The sequence below is a fragment of the Erpetoichthys calabaricus genome, chromosome 18 (genome assembly GCF_900747795.2).
Source record: "Erpetoichthys calabaricus chromosome 18, fErpCal1.3, whole genome shotgun sequence".
NCBI lineage: Eukaryota > Metazoa > Chordata > Cladistia > Polypteriformes > Polypteridae > Erpetoichthys > Erpetoichthys calabaricus.
The window spans coordinates 33686027-33714025 of NC_041411.2; the positions used below are offsets into that span (position 1 = coordinate 33686027).

General features: G+C 39.3%; 2 protein-coding genes across 3 annotated transcripts in view; one reads left to right on the plus strand and one right to left on the minus strand.

Annotated features, from left to right (window-relative positions):
* The first annotated feature begins 3593 nt into the window (after positions 1–3593).
* Positions 3594–9377, plus strand: ndufaf3 (NADH:ubiquinone oxidoreductase complex assembly factor). The gene is made up of 5 exons (XM_028824062.2): positions 3594–3756; positions 7513–7708; positions 8506–8572; positions 8652–8752; positions 9168–9377. Exons 1-5 carry the CDS (start codon positions 3686–3688, stop codon positions 9261–9263), a joined length of 531 nt encoding a protein of 176 aa, XP_028679895.2. The 5' UTR covers positions 3594–3685; the 3' UTR covers positions 9264–9377.
* Positions 9299–27999, minus strand: part of impdh2 (IMP (inosine 5'-monophosphate) dehydrogenase 2) — a 30931-nt gene continuing 12230 nt past the window's right edge. The window contains exons 6-15 of one of the 2 annotated variants that reach the window (XM_051921240.1): positions 23979–24066; positions 15585–15784; positions 15411–15501; positions 15228–15323; positions 14965–15036; positions 13994–14137; positions 13510–13654; positions 13276–13419; positions 13066–13149; positions 9299–9803 (exon numbers count right to left, since the gene is read on the minus strand). In XM_051921240.1, coding sequence (XP_051777200.1) covers positions 9782–9803; positions 13066–13149; positions 13276–13419; positions 13510–13654; positions 13994–14137; positions 14965–15036; positions 15228–15323; positions 15411–15501; positions 15585–15784; positions 23979–24066 — 1086 coding nt within the window. In that variant the 3' untranslated portion in view covers positions 9299–9781. The remainder of the gene's footprint in view (positions 9804–13065; positions 13150–13275; positions 13420–13509; positions 13655–13993; positions 14138–14964; positions 15037–15227; positions 15324–15410; positions 15502–15584; positions 15785–23978; positions 24067–27999) is intronic. The other variant, XM_028824061.2, reaches the window with a different exon arrangement.

A 27999-nucleotide genomic window follows, 5' to 3' on the forward strand; every position in this document is an offset into this window, starting at 1 on the left:
TTTTTAAACTTATACTTTAACTGTAAAACGTCAGTAAAAACAATGTATGGAATTAACTTTTCGTCAATATCGCATTGAATTTTGATTCAATGTTTGGTCTTTCATTGTGACAACGCAACGTATAACTGCCCGTGAGTGAATTTCATTTCTTTCTCTCTAATAAATAAACTGACTTTTTCGAATGTTTGTCCCTGTGATTTGTTAATTGTCATAGCAAAAGCTATTCTAACGGGAAACTGTAAACGTTTTAATACGAATGGCAATCAAGATCTCCTTTGGTGTCTAATGTTATCTGTGGAAGATGTACTACATTACCTTTCTTGTCGCCTGTTGAAATTTTACATGTCAGAATTGTTTGATGGATTTTGAATACAACTAATCTTGTCCTATTGCATAGCCCATCACTCAGACATAAATTACACAATAACATTACGATACATCCTTCTTTCTACAGTAATTTGGCCGGTGGGAGACCAGATGGTGTCAACGGTTGTAGATATTCTTTGTGATATTGTAAGTTGATGTTTTCATCTTCCGCACCATCACCACCAACTGTTTCAGCATAGTCTATTGATACGCATTTAATCAATTTGCCATGTAACCGATCGACAATTTTCACAAAAATTCGTTTGACATCATCTAGGTTTGCCCATGTACTCACTTCTTCTGTTGATAATCCTTTGGGATAAAAGTCTTCAATAAGACTTCAACATAATAAGTCTTCTTTTATTTGGAACTTAAAGTGAGGAAAACGTAAAAATTTATAAGAGCTGAGAGAGCAGAAACCGTGTCTGACAAAAGCAACCACACGAATGAGAGATGAGAGGACCGTCAATGTGGACCGTTAACTGTAAATGGTTGAGAGGAGGGCGGGACTTAAAAAAATCTCTTGGCAATAGTCTCGTCTCTTCTCAAGATTTTCTTTTATAATAGAGAGATATTGTCACAAAGCAGCTCTACAAAATTTCAAATTGTAGATTTCATTGTGAATTTTAAATATTTACTTATAGGCCTGACTAAACAAGTATGTTTTTAGCTTAGATTTTAATATTGAAAGTGTTTCTGAATCTCATACCTGAACCTAAGCAGGGAGCTTTATAACCAAATGCCAGCCATGTTTTTTTTTATTCTAAAGACTATAAGATATCCTGCTCCTTGAGACTGAAGCAACCGGGAGGGATGATAAAGAATTGGAAGGTCACTCAAATACTGAGGTCCAAAACCATGCAAAGCTTTATGAATGAGCGGACATATCTTATAATCAAAACAGAATTTTACAGGAAGCCAGTGTGAAGATGACAGTGTAGTGGCACTCTAGCCACTGCATTCTGAATTAACTGCAGTCTATGAAGTGACACTGGCACGTAGCCACAAAGCAAGCTGTCGCAGTAATCCAGTCTAGAAGTAATAAATGCATGACATTTTTTAGCATCATGAAATGATAGTGTATTTCTAAGTCTTTGCAGATGAAAGATCACAATGTAAGTAGACATCCATGTCTCTGATTACTCTACTATGTACTAGGTAGGACAGAGAGGCCATCAACAGACATGGCACATTTACATAGCCTATTTTTAGCAGCTTTAAAACCAAGCACAAGCTCAAGAAAAGAAAACTGCAAGTCATCCAACGTCCAATGTCTATCAGGAAAGCTATTTTGGAAGATTGAGACACTTCATATGGTTTAACTGATATACAGAGCTGAATATCATCTGAAAAGCAAAGAAAGCTGAATGTCATACATGTGAGCTACATAACCAAGGGGTAGGCTGACCAGACTTCCAAAATTTCAAAACAGGACAAATAGAGACAAGAGTTTTATGGGCAGATATGAGTATTGTTTGCATCTCTCAGACTGACACAGACAACCTGTCTACAAACCTATATTGTATTGAAGAACTCATCAAAAACTTCAAAAGACTTTGCTGGACAGTTATCTTAGACAAAGGTCTTGCCTATACATTGTTCTCCTCTCTTTTGCTATATAGATCTTAGCCTGAAGAGGTCCATTAATTTTTTTACATTTAAGATGTCTCATTTATAGTTTTTGCAATGTTTTTATTTGTCCTAGTCTTATATATAAATGTCTATGCATGGAAGTGTGTGTGTGTCTGTCCGGCCCGGAGTCAATGCCAGACATCGAAGAAAAAGCAGAAGACGAATGGTGCGGGAGGTGGTCCCCTGTGTGGTTCCACACCAATCGAATGAAGTGGGGAGCCCATATGGGGTTTTGCAGCAGGTGAAGAGTGGGGGCTGTACCCCTGTGAAGTTTATTAGAAAATCACAGGCCTGGGAAATCATGGCCCATTGTTTGGCCCACCCCAGCAAGTCTACGACATTCTTCACAAGTATGCCACGGTCTACAGTTGTCTTCCATAAAGTTTCTTAACTGTCCTAACACAAAATAAGATGAAATTAATAACAAAATGCTGTTGGAGAGGATGTTTAATTCGTGAATTATGGCTCATGTATGTTTGATACATCTTTGAATGTAGTGTTATTCTTAGTCAGTCTATATTATGGTATGTTAGAATGGTAGAATTGTATTTGCAAATTATGTTCAATGGTTCTCAAGTTCCTTCATGGAGGCCTCCCAACACTGCAGGCTTTCATTCCAACCGATTTCTTCTTTTAATTGGACTCCTGCATTAACTAAGAAAGATGTTACTTCCCAGTTTGAGCTTCTGTATCAATTCAGAAATTATCACCTGATAATTTCTTTTACTGAATGAAGCATGATTCTTTTTAGAATTAGTGTCTTTTTTTAATGTTCTGCTTATTTCTAACATTATTTATTAATAAGCACATACATTTGTAACACTTAAATAGCTGCAGTGAGTGTCGCTTGCCCTGAAGACTGCTATGCTTGTCATTAATGGTCAGTATTCAGGTATAATTATAATCACAGAAAACCAACAGCATTTGCTTCTATAGCAGATTTTTCAGCCAAAGGAAGTGACTCAAAGTGCTTTACAGGACGTCCAAAGGAAAACTTACGAGAAAAGAAAAACACGTTAAATTAGTTAAGACTAATAATGAATACACCACAACAAATCATTTACTAAGGCTTCCATAAAATAGATATATAATTAGTAGAAAAGTAGAATGAATTGAAAAGAAAATGACAGATATGTCAAAAAACAGAAATATTTCTTTATTTCATATGAATACAAATCTAACACTAATTCACATTTCTGAATGCAAACCATGACAAAAATAGACAACCGAATAAATAATTAGCTCAAGCAAAGGTAAAAATGATGTGTTCGCCGTATAGCTGGTTGGAACTCCACATTGCTGTACCTGAGAATCTCGAATGTGGAGTTCTAAAGTCATGAGGTTTTACATACGAATGGTGTATTTTGTTTTTATTTTTGGTTCCGCATACACACAACCAACAAGCGCAAACAGTCGCGCAGCAGCGGACATGAGAGTGCACCTTGGTTTTATTCAGCTTCATTTTAAAAACGCTCAATATGCTCGTTCGTTTCCTCCGCCCCCAAACAAATAGATATTGCTGCAGACCGGAGTGAAATGGGCGTGACATATCATGGCCAGTACCGAACCAATGACGCTAGAGGCGGGCTCGCATCCTTAACTCCTCCCTGTGCATCACTGAAATGGATCCCCTTCGCAACAAAGCGCACGTGCAAATTTGTTTCCCAAGCCATCTGACACTGTCGGCATGCTCTCGCTGCGCGGCTCCCAACTCCTCTGTGGAGCTGCGGCTCGGGGGCTTCGACCTTTTACTTTGAGGTATGTATTCACTATTGCACATCTTATTTTAAGGATTAACACTGAAATACAATAGTGTTTGACGCCTCTTGTCAGCTGATGAACTAGTTTTCAACCTGTGTATGTGTATTTTTTTCTTCTCTAAACAATGTTCTTAGTATAGATTATCATTTAGGCGCTGTTACTAAATACGAGCTACTTGTTCAGAAAATAAGCTGTATATGAATATATTTGTACGCTATATTTTCGTATGAAGAGCTGCTTCAAGGAGCTCCTCCATTGATGTCCTTGGTGAGCCCAAATGAGTGTTGCCAATTATTTTTAATGGCAAGTCGCTGACGCGTGCTGAAAAGTCGACATAAGTCGCTAGATGACGCCATTACCTCACTTGCACATCCATATGGGCCGCAGGTCAGCTAACGAAAGGTTTTACAGAAAGTTCAATAAATCGTAGTGCATTCAAATATAATTACATTTTATAACTAAAATTAGAATAAACTGTACTGTACAAAGTTACAGAATTAAAAATAAAATCATAATTGTCTATATCAGTACACAAGATGACAACAAATTTAGATGCATAATTAAATTACAAAGTTACGTTACAGAATCACAAGTGAACGAAAACTGTGATGAGAATTTGTGGTTAATGAGAATCATGCATCTGGTCCTTGAGTAATGATCTATTCAAGAATCATGGACTCGTTCTTGGGTAATGAAATAGTTTGAACTAAAAAAAACAATCGAGTAATGATACATACCCAGTACAAGTAATGAACCGTAAAAATATGTGTGTGCTAAAGTAAAGGTGAAAGCAAATAATTGTAAAAAAATTGTAATAGTATTTAATGTTCAGTTTGGTATGACTAGTTTGTTGAATGTACATCGGAACTTAAACATATTCATTTTAATTTTGTTTATACTGTATATCAAATTTGAAACAATTCCAACAATGAAGTGTACAAAGCAAAACAAATATATTCTAGTATAAATGTGTTGTTACTGTATTGTACTTGTGTGATGAATGAATCGCCAGTGACAGTTTTCACTCGTCGATATTGAAAGTTTCAACTCGGAACAATGGTCAAGTGAAACGAGTCACAGCGAAACAAAAGACGCTGATGAAATCTTGCAGGACACAAATGCACTTTGGCACTCCCTTTGAGCTCCACTCAGCTAATACGTATTGATTCACTTAAAAGAGTCATTCAAAAAAGAAGGAATCATTTGTGAGTCGCACATTGCTAAACGCAAGATTAAATCACTGAAGTAGCAACTTACAACACTAGGGTGCTTCAACACACTAATGTCAGTGCAGTCATCATGAAGGAAGACTGTATTTTTGGTCACCAATACTTGTCACTAGCATCTTTAGAAAATATGTAGCCAGGACACCATTTATCATTTCAGTTTATTTAGTGCGGTGCATTCAAAGAGGTCTGGCTGCTGCAGAGTCGGCAAACGCAGCTCTCCAATATGGTCTTGTGTATGGCTGAGCACTGCTCAAAACTTACATATTACCATGATTGCCTCTGCCTGTTTAGAAGAATCAATTTTTTGCTTATGACTGGTAGTGTGTGGGTGGGGGGGCAGGGGTTGCTTTGAAAAGTGACATGGTTTTCATTTTTCAAAGTGTTGTGTCACACAATTTAGCATTGAAGTCTAGTGTAGAAAAGTCTTCATTACTGATACTGGGCTTCAGCCATTCTTTGAAATCAGAGTTCAGCTCCCATCCTTTTCTACACTTTTGCAAATAAAACTTTGAATAGGACATCTTTAACCCAGGCAAAACAAGAACTTTTTTTTAAATGTGTCTTTTATGTATAGTGCACAAGAGTGGGCTTTCTGTATTTACAATTCGTTTGTGACTCAGAACAAACACTTTGAAGAGTTTTTTACTGAGCTCTGTCGAACTGCAATCAGTTGTTACATGAACTGTTGTCAGCAACATGAGAAAAGAAAAGTTCCTTATGTCAACTGAAAAATGACACTATTTTTTTTTTTTTTTAAAAAAAAACACTTTTTAAAAATTAGTCACCAAAGGGAAGTCTCTAGATATGGCAGCAAAGTAACCAAGTTGGCAACACTGGCCCAAAACACCTTCAATACCCAGTCTTGCCCACTACTATCCTATCTGGCTCTTGCAGTGCTCACTTTTGTCCTTGCCAACCCTACAGCACCCTCTTTGGTTTGTGTTTATTCTTTTTCTTCCTCTATATTCCTTTAACTGTTTGAGGGCTGAATATTTATTTCGTCTGCTGGCCACCAAATCTTTCTTCATGCAGGCGGCAGCCACTAGAGGGAAAGACGGATCTGGTGAGAGAGTGAAGTAAATGCGCGAATCAAAATACTCCGTGGGCAACGTTTTGCATATTACTGCTGAAACGGACTCTGATTTTGATGGAAAATTGCAAACAAAAGTGATGTACCAGCATGAGCTGATCGTAAAGCTGAACGCTTTTGTGTAGTTGCCGGTAGCTGAAGGCACACCCACATGTTGTGTGTCGACATCTGCCACGAAAGAGTTGATATGGGTGATGCCTAGTGATGTGAGAACCCTGCTGAATTCAGTTCATAATAAGTCTGGTGAAAGGTTTGGGAATTTTGCAGACCTTTGTGATCTTTGCATTTAAAGAGAATGAGGAAGAAAACACTGAAGTCATTTTGAGGGGATTATAATGGTGCAGCAGTCTTTACAGTGGGGGCTAAGGAAACATATGACTAAAAATTTGACATGAGCTGTGCCTGTCAGAGAGAAAATAAATAGAATTAAATGTCAGGACATTACCATTTATTGCAGAGAGTAGCAACAGGAGCAGGATGCATTAAGTCCAATGCACATAAGAGTTACAAAAGACCACAGGGAGAACAATAGAGAGGGACTGGAAATCTTCACTGATCTAGGACTCATTTTTTTCAAATGCCAGTTTGTCGACAGCTATGCTGTCTCGTCTGTGACCACTCTGCTTTAAGCACGGAAAGCCCACTCAGACTGAACTTACTCATCCTGAGCGAGCTCGCCGCCATGACCCAGAACACCACCAGGTCATCAGTGCGCATAGACTCGGGTGTCGCTCAACATGCAGTCCAGTCTCTGGCACTGCTACAGCTCTTCAATGTCACACTGGCCTCACAAAGCATCATGGGGCACTGGGGGGGGAAAAAAAAGTTTACCTAAGTCAGCTGCACGGCAAATTGTCAGGGAAAAATTTGGTAAACAAAGTCACTGGCGAGCTCCGCAAATTCTGTGCAAAAGACTTTTGGTGAATTTGGTTGATCAACACTAGTGGTGATCTCCCCTACATGTTCTATATCTCTGTGATAGCCACTTGATCATCTGTGATGTGGCCCACCAAATCAACAAGCTGAATGTGAAATCTCGACCCACTGGAGATAGTGGAGGAGAGTAAAGACAAAACTGATGACTATTGTGAACAATACTGCACATCCTCTCCATGCTACACTAACACTGAGCACTTTCAGCCAATTCATAAAAGTGTCACACCTTCAAAATTTCTCACTGTGACTGCTCTTGTATTACCCAAGTCAGTTTTTTCTTTTTTGTAATTATTGTCGGTATATTTAAGGGAGTTGCTGTTTATTATATTTCTTATTTGTTGAGCTTTTCTAAAAGCTAAATTTCTGTGACAAATTATGTATCTATCTAAATGTAAGATTTGTAGATTGGTCATTTGCATTTCTTGGGCCCCAGGTCAGCTGTCATGAACCCTTTTATTTAAAAAAAAAATAACCACATTTCTCCTGTTTTCTCAATAGACTGTCCCAGAGGCAGAGTCACCGCCTGACTCCATCAGATGATGAGCTGTATCAGAAGACAACAATCACTATACTAAAGCGAGAATCCCCGGAGATCACCTTTATCGAGAGCTACAGCAGCTATGGTTTTGTTATCAATGGAGACAGAGTGCTGGGGCCATGTGCAGTGATTCCACAGGCTATCCTGCAGTGGAATGTGAGTCTTATTCTTGTGTAGGCTGAGAGAATCTCTTTGAGTCCTTTTGCATGTTTTGTGTGATTCCCGTCTACAAAAAAGTCAGCCTTTGTATAGTATCCCTGTCAATATTATATATATATTTGCTTATGTGGTACTATGGGGCGGCACAGTGGCAGCGCTGGGTTCGCTTCCCGGGTCCTCCTTCCGTAGAGTTTGCATGTTCTCTCCGACTCTGCTTGGGTTTCCTCCCACAGTTCAGTCATGCAGGTTAGGTGCATTGGCAATCCTAAATTGTTCTTAGTGTGTGCTTGGTGTGTGTGTTCCCTGCATTGGCTGAGATTGGCTCCAGCAGACACACGTGACCCTGTGTTAGGATATAGCAGGTTGGATAATGGATGGATGGTACTATGATTACAGTAGTGTAGCTTGCTAGTGCAATAAAAATGCATAAATAAAGTTGAGTCAAACATACACCAGTGAAGACACTAGAAAAATTATGATTCAATAACACAGAATGATAAACGGTAAAATGGAGGAGCCAGGTGAAATAAAAGAAGCTTTAACACAGCCCAAGAATCCACTTCTTAGAGTTTATGCACAAGGAGCAGCCTTGATGTTATAAATTTAGTCTTACTGAACAACTAAAGCAGAGATCCAGAAAACTGGAGCCACAGAAGCAAAATGAATTTTCACCAAGGGTTATAAATAATGGCTTTGGGACACAGAGAGAGAGGGGGAAAGAGTGATGACCCGACAAGTCTCACCTCAGAGTGTAATCCTTTATAAACGCAAGATTATGTTTGGTCTTTTTCTAGGTTGGAAACTACAAGGACATTACAGAGGAAAGCCTTTCTCTTTTCCATCTGATAGAACCCAAACTTGGTGAGTCTTCAGGACCGCTCAGTCAAAGGAACACATAAAAAAAGTGTCTCTTACTCACAAGGCATGTCTTTCTCCACAGAGATCCTGGTTTTGGGAACAGGGGATCGTGTTGAAAGGATTGACCCCAAAATTCTTTCTTTCATGCGGAAAAAAGGAGTTGCAGTGGAGGTCCTGGATACAGTGAGTTTGTTCTTTTTTTCTTGTTCCCTATGCCTCATAGTTTCAGAGTTCTGGGTTTGAATCCTGGGCCTAGCGTTTTCACCATGCACTGATGGGTTTTGTTCCCATCTTTCAAACAATTACCTGTTAGGTTAGTTGGTAATTTTGAAAACTGACCCAGTATAAATGAGTGTGTTCAAGTGGGCCCCTGCAGTGGATTGATGTCCTGTCCAGTGCCGATTGCGTTCAATGCACTGGTATAAGGAACCAGTTCTCTGTGACCCCAAAATGGATAAGCAAGCTAAAAACTGAATTAATGGATTTCCAGCTTTGGGACAGAACATTAAACCAACTTCTTTCTCTTGTTCACACACATAGCAACTACTTCCATTAGCCCCTCACTTAACTTTTAAATTTTATATATATTTTTTTTCAGCCCAATGCCTGTGCCACCTTCAACTTTCTGACAAGTGAGAGGAGGCTTACAGGAGCAGCACTTATCCCACCCCCTTCTGCAGCCAAGGACATTTAATATGTATTTACAAACCTTCAGGAGAAGACTCTGTTTGTTAAAGGATGCAGAAGTTCAGTGCATCCAAAACACATTTATTTCTTTTTTTTTTTTAATAAAATATTCTTGAAGTTCTTTCTTTACATTCTTTAGAGCATTGTATTCAACATACCAAAAACATTCTGTTACATAAAACTGAAATCCCCCCAGTTGGGCAAGTAATGCTATTCCGGGAGGACTTTTATCCTGGGCAGCTCAGAATCCCACCCTGCTGTATGACCTTGTTTTGATGGTGACAGTGTAAAAGAGCAAGACATATGCAGGTCATGGTGTGGCCAAGGAAAAGGGAAAATGTCCAAACCCCTTGAGCCAGCTGCAAAGCACTGGCAGTCACAGTGGCGTTTATGCTGAAGATGGATGGCGTACAGAAAATGTAACAGATGAAGGACTGGCAGCTCTCCCTGAGCTTTTGCAAGTAGGCCTGTAACAGACAAGCTCAGGCTCTGCTGAACTGGAGCCAGGCAGGGATGGCGTGCGGTTTAAAAGAGTCTCTTCTCATAGCTGAAAAACAAGCACAAGTACCTTTAATAGACAATAGTGCTTCAAGGCAAACGGATGTATTCTCCATGTTCACAAATCTTAGAATCAAGTCATATAGTAAACAGACATTTCATATGAAGTTGTTATGCTATACTTTGGAAGATTTGAACCAGTGTTCATTTCAACATCTTTGACACTAATATGCTACCTGGTTATGATCTGGTATAAAATACCTCAACTGAAACAAGGCAGGCTGTTCACTTGTCATGTTTGCTTTTTCTCGGTGTGTTACTGTTAATGTACATAAACTAAATAGTATATGAACTGCAATATGCCCAGACAACTTGCAGCATATGAAGAGATACAGTAGTGGCCAAAGGCTTTGGCAGTGACACAAATGTGTTTTGTAAACTTTGCTGCTTCAGCATTTTCAGATTATTTTTTTACATGTTTGTATGGTATGCTGAAGAACAATTATAAACATTTCATAAGTTTCAAAAGGCTTTTATTGGCAATACATCAAATGTATGTAAAGAGTCAATATTTACAGTATTGACCCTTCTAATTCATAACTCCTACAGTTCGCTCTGGCATGCTGGATATCAGCTTCTGAGCTAAATCCTGACTGAGTGTGATCCATTCTTGTGTTTTTAGTTCTTGGAGTTGATCACAACTTGTGGGCTTCTGCTTGGCCACCTGGCTTTTTGGGAACTGCCCACAGGTTCTCAATGGGATTAAGATCTAATGAGTTTCCTGGCCACGGGTCCACACTTTCAATGTTATGATCTCTGAGCTACTTCGTTGTCGCTTTTGCCTTGTGACATGGTGTTCCATCATGCTGGAAAATACAGAGATCATCACAAAATTGAACCTGGATTTTTGGGAGAAGCTGCTCTTGCAGGACGTTTTGATACCATTCTTTATTGATGGCAATGTTCTTGGGCAGAATTGTGAGTGGGGCCACTCCCTTGGATTAGAAGTAACCCCACAAATGGACTGTCTCAGGATGCTTCACTGTTGGTAAGACACATGTTCTAAATAGTCGGCAGTGGATTTCATCCAAAAGAAAACTTTTCACCAGTCTTCTGTTGTCCAATCCTCGTACTTCCTGCAGAATTTCCGTCTGTCTTTGATGTTTTTCTTTGAAGAAAATGGCTTCTTTCCTGCCCTTCTTGACATAAAGCCACGTCCAAAAGTCTTTGCCTCACTGTGTGTGCTGATACGTCCACCTGCTGCCAGTACTGAGCAAGCCTCTGCACTGGTGACAACACAATTGTGTAGCTGACTCCTTAGGAGGAGGTGGTCCTAGCGCTTTCTGGACACTTTTAACTGATCATTTTGTACCAGCTCCAAAATAAGTAAAAATGGGTTTTTGTGAAAGTTAACTTTTTATGCTAATAAATCACTTTGCAATGAATTAATATGCATCTGATCACTCTGCACAATAATATAACTATATGAATTGCCACCATAAAAACTGAAGCCACAAATTTTGCAAAACATTTGGCTACTACTGTACACCCGTGTCTTTTTCTTAAATGAGGATGCAGCAGCAGAGATTTTTTTTTTTTTTTTACATTACCAGTCAAATGTTTGGGCATATCTGATTGAATGTACATTTTTTCATAATGTGAAAGAAATTATGATCTATAGACTTAATGCCTAAATGCTTGGCACTTGCTTTTACGACAAATATAAAATACAAGCTTGATGCCCATGTATAAACTGTTCTTCAAAAAACAAAAATCTTAAATGGAAAAAAAAAATGCCACAGTCTTGCAAATTTATTTTCATTTAGAATAGTACTGAAATTTAGAACTGGAAAATGTTGAATTACAATCATTATATCATCCTGATTACTACGTGTGCCTCTTCAAAAGTTAATTTGTGGAATTTCTTTTCTTGTTAACTGTTTTAAAGGCCAGTGGGGCACAGCCATAGCAGATGTGCAAAATAATACTCTTCCATCAGTAATCTATTTATATCTATCTCTCTCTCTGTTTTATATATATATATATATATATATATATATATATATATATATATATATAATATATATATATATAAATATAAAAGTCAATGTACGTGTGTGTGTGTTCCAACATCACTTCTGGATGGCTGGAGCGATTTTCATGAAACTTGGTACACGTTTTTCATTGGTCGACTAAAAATACCATAGGGTGAAATCAACCCAAGCCCACCCCCTTCTGGGTAGGGTGGGGCGTGACCTTGCGGTCTTGTATGCATGTTATCATGCAGTCGACACTCGGAACGACCACCAGAGGGAGAACTGGAGGTGACTGCCAGCATTCTTTATGTGTGAGCAGCACCGCAAATGAAATAGAGTTGGCTGGTTCCAAGCGTCAGCTGGATGATGAAATACAATCAAGACGGCAAAACAAGCACATTAGTGAGTCTTCGTTGTTTGTTAATTTATTTTTAAAGTTGTGTTTTTTGTTTTTAATTATATTTTTCTCAAACAATTAAAAAAAAATTTCTTTCCACCCAGACAGCAATGGGTATTTCAGCTAGATTAACTTATTATTGAAATGTTTATAACAATCAAACTTGGTCTTAAGCAGTTATTCTCTAATTTTTATTATATGCTCAATGTAATTACTTATCTATAAAAAAAAAAAAATCTTGATTCTTGTGGTATGTGGAATTGTCTTTGTGATGATTGCTGTAAGCTTGTTTCTGGCTTAGGGGCTGGGACCAATTGGCCCTGCAGTGTACTCTATATCCCTGTGTGTTTTATATGGGGGGGGGGGGGGGGATATGGAAATATTTTATTAGGCCTTCCTATCGTGATTTGCTTAGTTTTATACTTTGCTCTTCACTATGAACAACGCTAAATAAAAATTAAATGATTACACATTCTTTCAAAATATTCATCAGGTATAGCCAATGTTGCATTTCTTTAGGTGATGCAACACTCTATCTATGAAATGAAATAATATATGTAATAAAATGAAGCACTGAGCTTAGCCGTCAGTCAGATGAGTAAATCGGAGGAGAAAAAGTTAGCCAGTAGATTTAGAAATTACATCAAGAATGGCTTTCTTATCCCTGCACTGGGAAAATGAGGTGTGAGACAGACCTGACGGGGTAGAATTATAGGGAATTATAGTGCTAATGTGAAACCAGCTTATAAAAACTTATTATTACGTAATAAACACTAACTGCACACCATAAAAGATGCTCTGCCTAACCTCTCCAGTAGGATAGCCCTCCAGAATGTGTCAGTCATTTCATTTGTATAGTGCGTGGAGCGAGATCTCACCTGTGGAGGCCATGGACACCACCTTCTACCTGAGCACACAACGTCCTCTTCTCAAACTTGAGGTCTCCCGAGTACATCATTGCCCTGAGAGAGACAGTAAGTCGGGTTATGCTGAAGGGGGAAACTTCCATGCATTATGCCTTGGGGATGGACGAACCCACATGCCTGGAGATCACAGTAAACCCAGCCACCAAGTCTGGGTTAGCTGACCTGACAAGTGTAAGACTTTTTGCTCCAATATCTTGGCACGAATGTTGGATTCCAGCAATCAGGTAAGGGATGAACTTGTGGATGGAGCCCTTGTCTTGAACTGCCCCCGACACACCCTGGGCCACTTTGATCTTATCTGATTCACTTAAGTGGAAGAAACAAGACAGGCACTGTGTAAGCAAGCACTGACATATTTTCCCCCCCGAAGTATCTCCACCAATATGAATATCTCACCTGAAGTATCTGTTCTGAGATCCCAGGTTCTTATCCATTGCATCCAATGATCCCATCCCACGGTACTTTTTGAGTCGAATTCCATCTGAGAAGAAGTACTCTCCTGGGGCTTCCGTTGTGGCAGCCAGCAGTGACCCCATCATCACTAACAGAAAATGAAATTGACAAAATCTTACTGTCCTTCTGTTTAAAAGAATTGGACAAGACCGGAAGACCAACATATGTCCAGAATATGGACAAGTCCTTGACTACTTGAGGGATTCCTTTGGAAGAATATGGTGGTATGAATAGTTCCATCAAATATATTGACTATTCATAGCCACATTTTGCCTTCTTAACTGCAGGTGGACTCGTACAAGCAGTAGTAGACATTGTCTGCTACAAGATCTATAACTACAGAGTATAGAATGGATGATGGGAAAATAAACCCTCAAAATAACAACCCGAAATACATAAGGTAAAAACAGAATACAGCCATATTCACCTGTGGATGCCCCAAGTGACAGTGCTTTGGCGATGTGCCCGACAGTCTGAATTCCTCCATCTGCAATGACGGGTACTCCAAAGCGTCTGGCGTACTCCGATACCTTGTACACAGCTGTGGCCTGGGGTCTTCCGCATGCTAGTACTAGAAGTGAAGAGATCCAAGTTTTTGGATTTGAGACTTCGAGGTTCTGTACAACAGTATACAGAGAAATTCATGCTGCCAACAAGGGCATGAACAATGCTGGCAGGTATCCCATGCAGCCTGGATGGCATCAGCAGGGCTGGTGTGGGCTCTCAGCACAGTGTTCAGCAGGCATAATTTGCACTCTGGGAGGTAATGGAAACTTAAAATGGGGGCTAGGGTAGGAGTTCATACAAGGTTAGTAAAGGGGGCCTTCCATCACTACCTCCACATCTTATGCTTCTTTCCAGACCTTCAACGATGAGAATACACTGGTGCTCCATACATTATGTTCACCAACATTATTAACTTAAACTACAAAAGAGTTCAACGGAGCATCAAATAAGTCCAATCCTCTCAGTATGGCTAACATCCAGTTGCCTGATATTAAAGTTCATGATGACTGAATTAAAGAATATATGAGATGAGACAGCAAACCTTAGAGAGATGGAGGGGCAGTTGACAGCAATGGTTGGCCGTTTTATTTTTGGCAAATGATCAAAAGTAATACAGTAAAAGGTGGGATTGTGAATGTGGCACTATAAGGGCACCCTAAGATGACTTTTGACAGAGTCTTTTTTTTTTTGTAAACAGAAGCTGGTAGCATGCGTATGGGAATGTGTGGTGGTCATCTTTGTCCATCAGTTAGTCAGAAGTGGCTTCCAATTTGGAGTTAGTACAAATAACCGTTAGTAAGTCCAGCAATGGCAAACCCTGCATGCCAGCCTGAGTCTGCCCACACAACTCAGCCATTGAGAAAAAGAGCTACCCTGGTGTGAGGGACTTACTGGAGAATCCCGTTACGACAGTGGGACATTTTGGACTGTGAGACTTTAGATCAGGTGGGACAGAAGGTGGCGCTAAAGAGACAGGAACAACACTGTATCAGTGAGGAACCCCAGGAAGCCATTCTTAAACATTATTGGGGACAATGAATGAGCGGATGAGTTTGGGTGCTAGAACATGGATCGGACCGTAATTCTTCCCTTGTGGCTTTGCAAAGATAGGGAAGTTCACGTGCACCACCCTAACAAACTACTCCAAAACTCACCTTCTTGAGTAATGCAGATTGAACCACTTCCCATTCCCACCCTGAGGGCATCAGCTCCAGCATCAATCAAGTTCTTAGCCTGAGCAGCAGTCACAACTGAGAAGAAGAAAAGACCACATTAGCTGAAATTCACCATAAAGGCTGAGCACTCCTGCAAATCAGGAGGCTAGTTAAGAGACTCACCGTTTCCTCCAATCACCTGCAATTCTGGGTACTTCTCTTTGATGTACTTTATCATGTTGATCTGGAAGATGGAGTTTCCCTGCGAGGAATCCTGTCATGGTAAAAGATTCCAGTTACACAAAGTGTTATCTTGGCAGTATAACCCATCATGGCTGCATCCCAGCCTTAACTTACCAGTACTACCACATCGACTCCAGCCTGCACAAGAAGATCTAGACGGTACTTGTCATCCTCATGGGTCCCAATGGCTGCACCACACAGCAACTGCTTCCTGCTGTCCTTTGAGGCGAGAGGGAAATCTCTGTTCTTCTTGAGATCTGTGCGGGCGATGATGGCCACCAGCTCATTGTTGTCGTTCACAATGGGCAGCTTACCTAAGAGTTTCAACAGATTTCTGTAAGTCTATAAAATAAATTAAGACTTACAAAGAAGCTCTGACAAAGGCCTAACAGTTAATGTATGGCACGAACAATTTACCCATACTAGAACAGTGTCAAAGTATTTCACAAGTGATATCAGGGCATCTTGGTACTGAACAGTGCAGTGTTGTGCATGAACTCGTTCAAAAACGCACATTCATTGAATGCGCTCATTTTTCTAAGAATGGCAAACTTAACGTAACGTATTTGCAAGTGAAGAACGTGAACGTGAGCAAGTTCAGTTTTAGGTGACATTCTGGATCTTGTTTAGGTCCAGACTAAACGTTTTGCCTTACCCTGTAATGTAGGGGTGGAGCCAAATACGGTATTCAAATAAGCACAAATAATGGATTTTCACGAATATTTATTTCGTACAAATTTTTTGCCATTTATTTGTTTTTGGAAAAAATAATGTAAAATCCAATATGCACCATCTGTGTCTGCCTCCTTGTGCTTAAGCTGTACCCCGGCTGACACGAGTACACAGTGAAGCTCTGCTTTCACTTTTAGGAAAACATTGTACTTCGTGATGCCACTTTATATTTTTCCCCATTGGACATGCAATATGTGACGCAAATTTTGACCTGCAGTGTAATCGGTTAGTTCACCTACATGCTGGTTCTACAGTCACCATTTGTGTCACACGGTTGGAAATAGAGTGGTCATTTATATGTATACTTGCATCTATTTAATTTCTTTTTTGACCGGGAGGATATTAGCATAGATGGTTATACGTGTTTGTTGCTAGGTATAACTCAATAAAGTGTAATTTTATAATTATGGTATTTTATTCAAGAACATTGTAATAGTCTATAATATAAGGCATGTAAAATTGAAAAAAGCAAACTCATGGGTCATTTATTCTCACTCCTTAAAAAATAGAAAAATGAACTGAACATGACTAGTTCAAAATTGAAATGGTGAACTATGAACGTGAATTTATTTATTTTAATCTGAACTTTGTGCAAGTTCTTGTGAGGAGTGAACTTGCACAACACTGCTGTCCTTTCTGCTAAGGCCTTCTCTGCTAAATCAGAGGATAAGAGATGCTGGTGCTGCACCTGCTCTAGCTAGAAGGCAGCTAATCCATCCTCCCCAACTTGACTTTTGCAATGCGTGTTCCAACAGACTTGTACATGGGCAGAACTGAGGTTCTCTTCAGTCTATACCATTATCCAACATCTATAAGCCAGTGTTCATCTAGCCTTCTGCCTTCCATTTGATATAACGTATGAACTTGTGTTGTCTTTTTTGGCTTCAGGACTGAAATCCCGCACTGATCTGGATATTTTTAGTCCAGGCCTTCCTTGTACTGCTAATTGATGCCACACACTCCCCCACCCCCTGCCCAGCATCTGTGATGGGCACACTCAGGTACAAGCGTAAAATGGGTAGGCTTTGCCCAAGCTCAAGATGTAAACTGTAATCCAATTAACATCCTTTCAGCAAAGCCAGGGGGACTGGTGGCTCCGAGGCTAGGGATATACTGTAGAACCTCTGGTCACAAACATTTCCGAACACATACAAATCGGGTTACGATCACACGACCACACGCTCTGGTGGCGAACAAAAACACTGGTGGCCAGTTTCCCTTCCGGTTCGTACGCACCAATGATTTCCGCACGTGTTCAGTCTCTCCCTCAAAACTGTAACCTCCTCTCCACACATCTACTTCCTCCTCACTCCCTTCACGCCAGAACTCGACTCATTCTAAGTTAGTTTTCTTGGTTGTTTAGGGTTAGTTTTTGTATAAATTAAAGATTTTTCAAACTTATTTTTTTTTCCCTGTGCTTAAAACTCAAAAAAATGTGTTTACAGCAAGCGGTTTGTAGCGCTATAGCGCGAACTCTTGCAATGTTAACCTTGAACAATGGAGAAAACTTTCTCAGTGTTATTCAATGTTTTTACATTTAGTTTACTATTACACTGTGCATTCTATAGTATAATTAACTATTAATGTGCTTAAAAGTCTTAAAAAAATATTTACATACAGTTCATATGGTCTGGAACAGATTAATCGTATTTACATACAATCTTATAGGGAAATTATGTTCGGGTCACATCCAGAGTTTTGGAATGAATTACGGTCGTGACCAAAGGTACCACTGTAGTTTGCTGGTTCAAATCCCAAAAATGCTAGAAGTGATTCCACTCCATTGGGCCCTTAACCTGCAATTGCTCCAACCTGGATATGACATCAATCTGCTTCCAGCCCTGCAAGCAGGTCCTCCATCTTTGCAAGGGGATTTAGTGGCAGGATTGGCACTCCAGCCACTGATCCACTCAATTCAAACAAGTGTGGTGCTGTGATGTCACCCGTTGCATGGCTGTGCTCGGGTCCTAATATGGGATCCTGAGGTGGTTTGTTGTGTGGTGGGTGTGGTAATATGCTATATCAGTGCAAGATCCTAACCTCTGTCTCTGTAAGGCCAGTAAATAGCCATGTAGCAGAGGGTGTGCGTGTGTGTGTGTGCACAGGTACTTACAAGCTCGGACTCCACTGTGAAAAGTAATGCCTTGCTTCAAAACAGAGACTGCTCTGGTACACCAGTAGAGAGCCTACCAACATGTCATGGTTAGGCCTTCAAAAAAAACTGTAGCTTGCCGTGTCTGGTGAGAAGACAATACATAATGCATGTATAATACAATATAAACATCTAGACTCTGCATAAAAGACCTGACACAAAGACAGATACGGTTGAGTGCATTTCATAAGTGCAATCAAACTTCTTTGTGGGAATGCCAGTCAAAGAGGACATATTAGTCCATTTTAGACATTGGAGTGAACGCTTGCATAACTTTACCTGCTTTATCTGTGCCAGGAACTCCAGACACCTAGTAAACAGCCAACTAAAAATGCAATATGGATTTTACAAGTTACTTTGTAACAAAAGATCAATTATAATCGTGTCAGATAAAGTTCTAGCTTATGCAGCCTCTCTGAGTTTAAGCTGCAAAAATTAAAAAGTAATGCAAGTCTTGGTCATAATGTAGCCGAACCTCTCACACAAATCCATGTGCTACACCAAGAAACAACACAAATGAATTACTGCATGGAACACCATACATGTAACAGATGGTGAAAACAGTGAAACACATGAGAAACCACCTCTGTGTTCTTTTAGAAATACCAGAAAATTTCCTAACAAGTCCAGAAAAATCAACTGCTTTGGTTTCAGCCTGTGGTGTTCACATGTAATAGATTATCTTAGTTCTATAATATTTGAAATTATTAATAAAGTGTACTATTTGGCTTGTTAAGATGAATGTGATGGAGTAATCTTTAGTAGAATGCAACCGGTAGAACTTCAACTGGGAGAGAAAGGAAAGATGCAGTGGGAAACATCACAAAAGTCTATCTAAGGGTTGGCTTTAACAAAAGTAAAGCCACTAATCATCTTCTTCTTCTTTCAGCTGCTCCCGTTAGGGATTGCCACAGCGGATCATCTTCTTCCATATCTTTCTTCCCTCTGCATCTTGTTCTGTTACACTAATCACCTGAATGTCCTCTCTCATCCATAAACCTTCTCTTAGGCCTTCCTCTGTTACTCTTGCCTGGCAGCTCTAACCTTAACATCCTTTTTCCAATATACCCAGCATCTCTCCTCTGCACTTTGTCTCCCAACCTTCAAATCTGAGCCACTAACCTACTATTAGACATATATAAACGAAAGACCTCTGTGTGTGTATGTGTGTACGGAGCAGTCCACTCTTCTCATGCTCAACCACAGCCACTAGATGGCGCATGTATGCACTTTTACATTTTTTTGGCACTTGCACGCACCTCACTTCTCACTATGAAAGACCAGTGGGCAGCAAATGCTGCCATACAACAATGACGTTGTGCTAATGACACAGATAAAGAAAAACAACATCAAAATGAAGCAAACGCCGCAGCACAACAATGTGTAAGTAAAACACCTCACCAACGGAGGGCAAGGCTTGAAGTTTCACTAAAAACGTCTGTCTGGGGAATTTTCTCATGACAAAGATTAATAGGACTCTTATGCCAGCAATTTGGCTAAGATATGGCGTCACCAAGTGGGGCAGCAACCACAGATGGGTCCACATCCTCGGCACTGGGTAATTACTGAGAGTTAACTGACATCACTCCAAGTTTATGAATATAATAAAACTGCTAGGGAGTCTTCTGGTTGTTTTTGCTTTGCGTCCTCCCCCACCATAACTTCTTGTCCATGGTGGAGAAGCAAAAGCTTTAGATTCATCGAAAATTTCGATCTCCGGTTTTCGACGGATCTTGATGTTTTTGGGTCCCCCGATACTGAAATACAGATACCTCGATGATGGGTGTGTGTGTGTCTGTCTGTGTGTCAGTTTGTAGAGGACAGTCTAGAGCTAAAACGGCTGGACGGAAAAATACCAAACTCGAAACATAAGCCTGTTATGAGATGACGATGTGCTGATCAGTTTTTGAGCCAAATCGTTCAAGAGAAAGAGGCACTCTAGAAAGACCCTCAAATACCAAAATTCTGCAATTAATTATGAATTCTTCTCATCAGTTGCTATCGTAATGACCTATTTTATGATCATAAAGATCAGCATCAGAGTGGTAAATAATTACTGAAATGTTACAGAATAGTTTGGGTAACTTGGTTCCTAGGACGCAAACCCTACTGACACTCATGTCTGAATTATTTGTCCTGAACACCACAAGCAGCTAGTATATAATAAAATGTGTGTGTGTGTGTGGTTTTCCCTTCCAAGGGATTTGATTGTTCGTTTTGTCTTTGGTAGCTCAGAGGTAGGGAAGACAACACGATACACAGGGGTATGAAGTTCAATCTCTGTGACTTTTTTAAAAAAACATTTTTTTACAAAAAAAGAAGTTAAATGGAGCATTTCAACAAAAACAAAGAGAGTAATGTACCAAGTGATGTTGGCTTGGTAAATACTAATGAAGGACAGTCCAAGTCGTTTCCAAAGACAGGAAGTGTGCACAAGAAACGAATGATGCTTTCACAGAGGGTAATGGGGGCCCGTCTACCATTGGTGGTAGTCAGAAAAAGTGGACAAGAGGTGAGCGAGGTACTTTACAATGACAGAGTCTGAGAAGTGAGCTCTACTGGAATCGGATCAAGAGAGGCTGAGACACAAAAGGCCACTGAGGGTACACTCAGGGCAATATCAAATATTTTACAATTTGTTCTATTTCCTATCTTCAACAGCTAATGTAGCTACTTAATTATAAATATCCTCACATCTCTTACAACAACAAATGGTGTCACTTTAGGTACTGCAAAAATGCATCTTATTCATTTACTACTATGTAAGAAGACCTTAACAAACACTTCTTTGGGTCCTCATTAACACTTATAAAGCAGCAGTAAAGTGTTTGTTCACCTCTATAATGTGACCTGCTGACAAACATCACTTTTGGACTGGTCTGAGGTGGCTAAACCAAAACAGACTTCTATTGAGATGACATATTTAGTACAAGACCTGAGAATCCTTCATGTTAACAAGAAATTTTACTATTACATCAATATGTCTCACTGCACAGAGGAATAACCCATCAAGTGATGTGTCAGAAGTGTTAGGAAGACCGAAAGAAGCCTTTGTTAATGTTAATGGGTAATATGCAGTACCTAAACTAAAGTGTTACCCAACAAATTATTAAGTGAATGAGTTTACCCAATGATAGAGTATTTTACTTTTATTCAATAACTCAAATATGTCATTTTAATATTTTTCAATGTCTACATATACATTCTGTTTCTCCAATTGTGCTGCAGTTAGAGCACAAACATGGAGCAATTTTGGTCCAAATCATTTTGCTTCTAGTATTTTGAAACATGAAGATCTGTGCCATGTTTTGTTCAGAGTGAACTTTTTGTATTGTGCCCACTGACTCACACACTCCAAAAGTGGTCAGAAGAATAAAAAAAAAAAACTACTAATACCCCATCTGACACACCAAGCTATGGACAACAATAAATAATGCATGTATAATACAATACAAACATCTAGACTGGACACGGGTCAAGACAGCAGGAGTGCATTTCACAAGCGCAATCAAACTCCTTTGTGGGAGTGCCGGTCAAAGAGGACATGTTAGTCCATTTTAGACATTGGAGTGAACACCTGGATACCTTCAACTGCTTTATCTATGCCAGAAACTCCAGACAGCTAGTAAACAGCCAGCTAAAACTCAATATGGATTTTGCATATTACTTTGTAACAAAAGATCAATTATAATCATGTCAGATAAAGTTCTAGCTTATGGAGTCTTCCTGAGTGTAAGCTACACAAATTAAAAAGTAATGCGAATCTTGGTCATAATGCAGCCTAACTTCTCACACAAATCTATGTGCTACACCAAGAAATGACACAAATGGCCTACTGTATGTGAAAAGCAGAGGAAACAGTGAAACACATGAGAAATTACCTCTCATGTTCTTTTGGGAACACCAGAAAATGTCCTAACAAGTCCAGAAAAATCAGCTGGACGTAATGGGTTTATTTTATCTCATCTGCTTTGGTCAAAGGACACCTAAAACATGTGAATTCACTGAAAATGTGAAGTTGAAACGTAGAAACAAAATCTGTGATGGCATTTGTAAAGTGAGTAAACAAAGGAACATTTCAAATTGCACTTTACTAAGAGCCTTCCATTTTATAAAATAATTGAATGTAACAACATACAATCAGAAGGTGGTTTTTGGATTGACAGAAAGCTGTTAAGTTAAAAATTACTAGAGTAGCAGGGGACTATAGTAATTGAATCACAGCAAGTACAGGCCCAATGTAAACACTACTAATATGTATTAATATTCATTTAATTTGCTTTTTTTTACAATCAGGTTAAAGAAGTATGAACTGGCCTCAAAGAAAACTATTCTTGAAAGAAATACTACATTTGCCAGCTGCTCAAAATTCTATACAGCTCTAGATTCTATATCTTTCATCTTTGTTTACAGTGATGTGATATACAAATTAGTTTTTGGAACAATTGCTAAGGAAGAAAAATAGCAATAAAGGCAGAGCTCTGTAGAGGCGAGAATTTGTCAAATGTGCTCAAGACTGCAGCAATGGAGCCATGGAACGATGGTCTTATTTTCTAGTCTCTATGGCAGGCCATTACACAATACATTACCCAAGTGGTACTTGAAATAGGAAGTGAGGTTTAGTGGAAAGGGAATTGGACCCCAAACCTTAAGGCTCCCAATTCAACTCCTGTCACCAATCGTGTGTGTGGCCCTGAGTGAGTCCCTTTAGTCTGCTGGTGATCCAGCTGTAAAACATTTTTATAAATAGTTTAATTATGGAAAAGGACTTATAAAGTGTCTTACAATGGTGTGTCCTACAGAAATAAAGACTGTTGTATGTATTTAAGAGTACAAATTCGGATGTGAACGTCAGTAGGCTTTGCACCCTTGGAATCAAGTTACCCGAACTGTAACATTGCTCTGATGCTGATGTTTCTGATCATAAAATATGTCACTACGATAGCAATTTACAAGAAGAATTCATAATTAATTGCAGAATTACGGTATTTGAGGGTCTCTTTACAGTGCCTCCTTCTCTTGAACGCTTTGGCTCAAAAACTAATCAGCACATTGTCATCTCATAACAAGCTTATGTTTGAAGTTTGGTATTTTTCCGTCCAACCATTTTAGCTATAGACCGTCCCCCACAAACTGACACACACACACGCACATCATTGAGATACTGATGTTTTCGGTATCGGGGACCCTAAAACTTCGAGATCCATTGAAAACTGGAGATCGAAATTTTTGGCGGATCTAAAGCTTTTGCTCCTCGCCCACAGATGATAGGTTATGGTGGGGGAGGGTACACAGCAAAAAACAACTAGTTTTCTGATATTTATCTATAAATACATGTTTAAACCCACTTACTAATATTTTACCAATGTGGGGGTGCAAAGTATAAGGCTGGAACAAACTATGGATAGGGCACCAGTCCATCATAAGAGTTGTGTACCTTCCGATGGTTCACTTTACAATCAGTAGTTTATCCATACCACCTTACAAAAAGCAATGGACTTTCAACAGCCAATGCTACAGTCGAAATGCAGCATTACTCGGCATAAACAAGATGGACGTCAACAAACATAAAAAAAGATTAATACAATCGACAGATTACTGCCTGTTTTATTTCTGACCCTCACCTTTCTTACTGCGCTGCAGAATTTCATTAGCTTCTTTAAGGGTGACCCCTGCTGGAGCCACCACAAGGTCCTCTCTATTTGTCATCACCTGTAGGGAAAACAAATAGAAGCTCAGGTAACTGAATCAAGCCACACCATTCTTCATCTTCAAATCCAACACCTTTGACTCTTGAATTGGCCTCAGTTGAAAATACAATAAATAGTACTAATACCTAAAATGGACATCAACAGAACTAATGGAGTCTCACTGGCATTTTGCTACACAGTGGATTCAGAAAATGTTTACTTTCTGCACACTCTATTGTGTTGTAGATTTAATTTTAGATGTACACATTTTCCATTTTTGCCCATCAATCTACACCCAATAACCCATAATGACAAAGTGAAAACACATTTTCAGAAAGGTTTACAAATTTATTAAAAATCAAAATCTAAAACCTGCCATTTATACCAGTATTCCAACCTTTAAACTGCCATATTCAGGTCTCTCCACAAATGTTCTCTGGAGTTTATGCCTGGGCTTTGGTTGGTATACTTAAGGATAGTCAGAAAGTTGTCCTGAAGCTACTCCAGGGATCTCTTGGCTGTATACTTCAGGTCATTGTCATACCGACAGGCAATGTGTTGCCCCATCTGAGGTTGTGTGGACCTCTCTGTATTTGGCTGCATTCATCCTTCCCACAATTCTATTGAGTGTCGATTGATGGATCATGTCAATGTTATTGTCTAACCCGCTTAATCCTGACCAGGGTCTTATGGGGTGCTGCTAGTTAGCATAGAATGCAAGGCAGAAACAAACCCTGGATAGGGCGCCAGTCCATCACAGGGCGAACACAAACACACACACACCCACACCCAAAACCTACACTAGGGCCAATTTAGAATCAGCAATTCACTTAACCTGCATGTCTTTGGATGGTGGTAGGAAACTATGGAAGAAAAGGATCCCCTTCTGTCTGTCAGACAATTAAATGAACCAGGCAGGCGGAAGCTTGTCCTTCATACATTTATTTTTCATGAAAAGGGAGATCCCTGCAGTTTACAGATTAACAGGAGGAATACCTCAAACAAAGACACAGTGTCTGATTTGTACTCACTCAGCTCATGTGAAAAGATTTGCAAATCTCAGTTATACCTCCCTATTATAAAAGAAATTCCTGAGACGAGACTAGACAATTTCCAAGAGATTTTTTTCAAGTCCCAAGAGACAAGACTTTTGCCATGAGATGTTTTCAAGTCCCGCCTTCCATTCAACCATATTACACACACAGTACTCTCACCTCTCATTCTTGTGAATGCTTTTGACAGACACAGTTCCTGCTCTCAGCTCTTATAAATTTTTACATTTTTCTCACTTTAAGATCCCAAATAAAGAAGACTGATTATGTCCAAATCTTATTGAAGAATTTCATCCCGAAGGGTTATCAACTGAAGAAATGAGTATACGGGCAATCCTAGCACAGAGAAATGATGAAGTCAAACGAATTAACACGAAAATTGATGATCGGTTACACGGCAAATTGGTTAAATGTGTATCAATAGACTATGCTGAAACAGTTGGTGGTGATTGTATGGAAGATGAAAACAACAACTTACAATATCCCGTAGAATATATACAACCGTTAACACCGTCTGGTCTTCCACCACACAAATTACTGTTGAAAGAAGGATGTATCCAAGAAAGGTAATGTAGTACATCTCCCGCGGATAACATTAGACACCAAAGGAGATCTTGATATGTCATTCGTATTAAAACATTTACAGTTTCCCGTTAGAATTGCTTTTGCAAAGACAATTAACAAATCACTAGGACAAACTTTAGAAAAAGTCAGTTTATTTATTAGAGAGAAAGAAACTAAATTCACTCACGGGCAGTTATACGTTGCGTTGTCACGATGTAAGTCCAAACATAGAATCAAAATTCAAAGCGATATTTATGAAAATTTAATTCAAAAAATAGTTTTTACAGAAGTTTTACAGTAAAAGTGTAAGTTTAAAAAGTATTTGCGTGTTAATTTCAAAGCCAAACAGAACGAAATCGTATAATGCAATGAATATCTCTAACTCAACATGAAACATAATTTACTTTCAAATTATTACGTTTTACTATTTTTTACTATGGTTAATTACTTGCTGTAATGTAAAATAGTTAGTTCTGTTATTCATATGTAACAATTGCAATGAAAAGTGGCAGAAACGCAAAGTGGCTAGGGTATAGCACCAGCCCGGGGGGTGACGAGCGAAGTGAGCAGGGGGCAAAGCCCCCTAGTCATATAAAAGAATACATCTTATTGGCTACAAAAATAAGGCACCTTGATAATAATTCACTGATTTGTTAAACCACAAAAATCCCACTTTGTAAATTTTATCTTCTTTATTCTAATCGGTTAAAGTCCATTCCCCGTACAGGGCTCTCATTTGGGCAGCTGCTGGCCTTAAAGTCTGTGCATGAAATTTACAGCCTGCTTGTTTTTCCAGAGCTGTTTGAGGTTGTGTACGTACTGTGACCTTAAACCATTCTCTAACTTACAGCTGCAGCCTAAGACGACAGTTTTCCAATCAAGGCACATTTCAGACTTTTTAACCATTTAACTCTTTAGCTCCCACAAAACCCACACAGACGCAGGAAGAAAATACAAGCTCCATTCGGTGAGGACCGGTGACATGAATCCAAGTTTTCTTACTGTGAGGCAGCAGCAGAAGGCAAAATTATCCATTTGAATTTAAATGTGCAACACAAAGTGGCTGTATATGAAAGGGTCTGATTACTTTCTGAATCCACTGAAAGCCTAGACACTTCTCCAAGTTCCATTTGCTCTACTCTTTTAAAAAAACATTTTAAAATCAATGTGGGGCCCAAAGGTTAATTGGGATTTCTACTATGAAGTCTTTTTTCTTCATAATTATATTAATATAACAGTCAATTTCAATGACAACAGAGGCGACTGTGCTATCACTGCTTATTTTTTTTTCTTCTAAACTATCTTTAACTACCGAGGAAGACATTTCCAGCTAGATGTGGTGTCTAGCATGTGAATGGGCCTCAGACAGACACAAAGGGAACCGCAGTCATAAGAGATCCTAAACCATAGAAAGAAACATTCTAAACAAGTCCTAGAGGTGTACTGATCCAGATATATAAAAGCCCCTTCCAAATAAAATGCTGCCAAGCTTGGAATCAAGATGTGAGCAATAGGTGAAGGCACAGCAGGAAGAATGAAGTCAAGGCCAGGGTGTGGAGAAGGATTATTGGTGAAAGAAGGACGGAAGCGATAGAATGGTGCTGTGGGTAAAGGACCACCTACACAACATGGTAGTTAAGGCCTGGTATTTGTCTAGGTAGGCCCTGTAGGCAAATATATTTTTAGCCTTTTTTATTGTAATTTAATAAAATCTTTCTTGCTTTAATACTTTGAGCCCCCCTCTCTTTTATATTTGTTCAGTAAGTACTTGTGAGCACCGCCTGTTATGATTGGTGGCTCTGAGGCTAGGGATCTGCACTGGCAATTGGAAGGATGCTGGTTTGAATCCCTTAAATGCCAATAGGGACTCTGTTGTGTTGGGCCCATGAGTAAGGCCCATAACCTGCAATTGCTGAGTGCTTTGAGTAGTGAGAAAAGCACTATATAAATGCAAAGAATTATTATTATTATTGGCGTTTATGATGTTTTTCTGTGGATATTTTGGAAAGACAGGGAATTCAATTGAAAAATTGTTTTCGTTTTCATCTTCAAGATCTTATTTTAATGTTGAGACATTTTTTGCGTCTGGTTACATTGCCGCATTGATTGTTTATGGGTGCCACCACTTTAAAGTATTTGTGGCAACTGAAGCTATGGTAAGTTTACCCAGGATGATTCTGGAGTGCAACACGTCTGATGTCACTGGAGCAACATGCCGTTTCATTTCTGGGTCATCCGAGACTAACTGTGGTGCAGACTTGCGACTCATTTCATTGTTACTAACAGCTCGGAATCTTGCTTTTCAAAAAAGACTTTTGTGATTTGGTTAAAACTACTGG